At 42.1% G+C, this 2,500-nt stretch overlaps 1 protein-coding gene across 1 annotated transcript in view; it reads right to left on the reverse strand.

The window, feature by feature from the left end:
* The window catches only part of dhx15 (DEAH (Asp-Glu-Ala-His) box helicase 15), a 30,657-nt gene extending 28,953 nt beyond the window's left edge, over positions 1 to 1,704 (reverse strand). Inside the window, exons 1-2 of the mRNA XM_080859938.1 lie at positions 1,576 to 1,704; positions 1,401 to 1,472 (exon numbers count right to left, since the gene is read on the reverse strand). Of these exons, the coding sequence (XP_080716064.1) occupies positions 1,401 to 1,472; positions 1,576 to 1,583 (80 nt within the window). The 5' untranslated portion in view covers positions 1,584 to 1,704. The remainder of the gene's footprint in view (positions 1 to 1,400; positions 1,473 to 1,575) is intronic.
* Positions 1,705 to 2,500: the final 796 nt, after the last annotated feature.

The following is a 2,500-nucleotide window of genomic DNA, read 5'->3' on the forward strand; positions in this document are numbered from 1 at the left end:
CAAAATATGACATAATTGAAAATGACAGATGCCTTCTAAGATGCACCAACATTGATGCTGGTGAGATTCTAACACACAGCATGTGCACTGGGAGTTGCAATACTAACGCTAACTGCATAAACAGAGAGAGAGTGTCGCACAATATTCTACTGTGTTGGAGTGTTCATGAAGTCTACTCCACATTAATCCCGAGTGTACAGAAAGACGACCTGGTATTAACGCTCAATGTATGTAGACTCTCCGTAAACTTTTAACTTTTAATCCGTGTGTTTTACCCTTCATGTAGTCATGCCACTAAACCCCGTGCGTAGACCAATAGCGAGGCAATGCTTTCCACCTGAACCGGCTGCGCTATCGGACCACGGGGTGACACCTCTGCCAAACTCGAGACTTAACACATTAACATTTAAACCTACATAACCACAAGTTGTCAAACGATACCACATGCATTCCACATACCACGGAATTCTCGCCCGTAAGAGTAGTTGTGTACATTGTACTGATTGACCCTCAGTTGTAAATACGACCACGCTGGCTTAAGTCCACTGACGTGAGCATTACTAACCCAGCAGAGAGTAACTGCAAAAGCTACCCCACGTTGTCTTGACGTATGACTGCTAACTAGCTAGCTGCGACTGCAAACGAAGCTATATTGGACGACTACCATTACTGACTTGCTAGCACAACAGCGTCAAGATCACAGTCTGAAGTTCTTTTAACAATGTTAGGCTCACGGACAACAAACGCGCACTGCATTCAACGCGGAATGCAGATCAAGCACGTCGCACAATACACTTCCAAATAGGTGGTAATCATAATGTCATAATTTAACTGGCTAGATAGCTAACTTACATCGTAACCAACTTCAGCTAGCGAACTGTAGTTGCAGCGAAATTTAAGTTTATAACACCACCTAACTACCATTGGGTTTTAAATAACAGACATACTTGCTCAGTGTAGCCAAACCTAACTACGCAAAACCGACAATCACAAACTAAAGCCACATTGTTTGAACGCGTAAAACGAGCGGCAAGAAGCCACTCCACGCTAAGAGTCGCACGCTAGCAGTAATGCTAAGAGTGGCACGGTAGCAGTAATGCTATGTCCAGGCCCTAGCAAATCACTGTCCACGTGCTAGCCGCATTCGGTTAGCTGGGCTATTTCTTATTGAACTGTTTAGGCCATCACACGAATCCACCTGGCCACATCACGCTACCGTACTTGCAGTTGCTAATTCATCAAAATGAGAAATAGCGACATTAGGCCATTATACCGCTTCTTCGCCACAGCTTAGCCAGTTCGGGTAGCTAGCCAATTTAGCTGTCATGCGCTGTATCCACATTTGTCAGTCTCGGAAGAAATATCATTACACTTTCCGGACATCTATACCCCCTACTTACCCATCGGAAGACGTCCTTTTCTTATTCGATGAATAATCATCACCTAGATCCAAGCGATGTCTTTTAGACATCCTTTAAAATGAACAAGTAAAATATAGACGAGGTTGGCCGGTTATTCCAAACAAACCCTCTCAAACACACGGCTAGCGACAAGATGGCGACCGGAAGCACTTACCTCATCATTATTATTTCTGTGACTGAACTGGGGAAATAATCTAATGAGTTTGCAGGGAGCAAACCACTTCAGATTAATCCCGATTGTCCAAGTAGCCCCGTCAAGTCCAACCGGTAGGCTAATGAGTCCGCGAGGACACCTTAAACGGTTACTGCAGGGATGCTGCGAGCCGGTACCGGGGAGGATATTGTATCTAGCGCCAAACACAGTCCTGCGGCCGCCCACTTCAGCAACTGCTTGCAGTACTCACATCAACCGCTAGGGACCGGTGCAGTCACAGGGTAGAGTTAGGTAACATTAATCATACACACTGTACTAGTAATGGACAGTAAGTGAGTGAGTGCCGCTTAGGTCAAATGAAACGTGTCTGTCTTTTCACTGTCTATTCAATATGTTTATTCCTTTCCAATAACACCAAGAAGGTGATTCTAATCAAATACATCTTAGTCAAGGTATGCTATTAACAAGTTACACGTTACAAGTCTTTTAATGTCAGATGCACAGAAGGACACAGGGTCAGACTGGGCACTGAAATTCTTAAGACAAGGCAGCACACAACAACCTACCATAACATAGTGCAACATAACATAACATAACATGACATACACTCTGTACAAGTACTCTGAACATAATTTACACATGTTAAACATATAATAACCTATAATATAACATGTAATAACCTTACTAAATCTACAAGATAATATTCAATACAGTATGCTAAACATATAATAACCTATACATATAATACTAACCTATAACATATAATACACATATAATAAACTATGCTAACCTATTAAACCTATACTAACCTACAGAAAAATCCAGTGGGAATTACAGGGTCAGATGAAAGTCACAGTGTATGTAAGTGTAGTGCAAACAGTAATTTGAACATTTACATTTACATTTAGTCATTTAGCAGACGCTT

The sequence above is a fragment of the Sprattus sprattus genome, assembly GCF_963457725.1.
Source record: "Sprattus sprattus genome assembly, chromosome: 21".
Classification (NCBI taxonomy): Eukaryota; Metazoa; Chordata; class Actinopteri; order Clupeiformes; family Clupeidae; genus Sprattus; species Sprattus sprattus.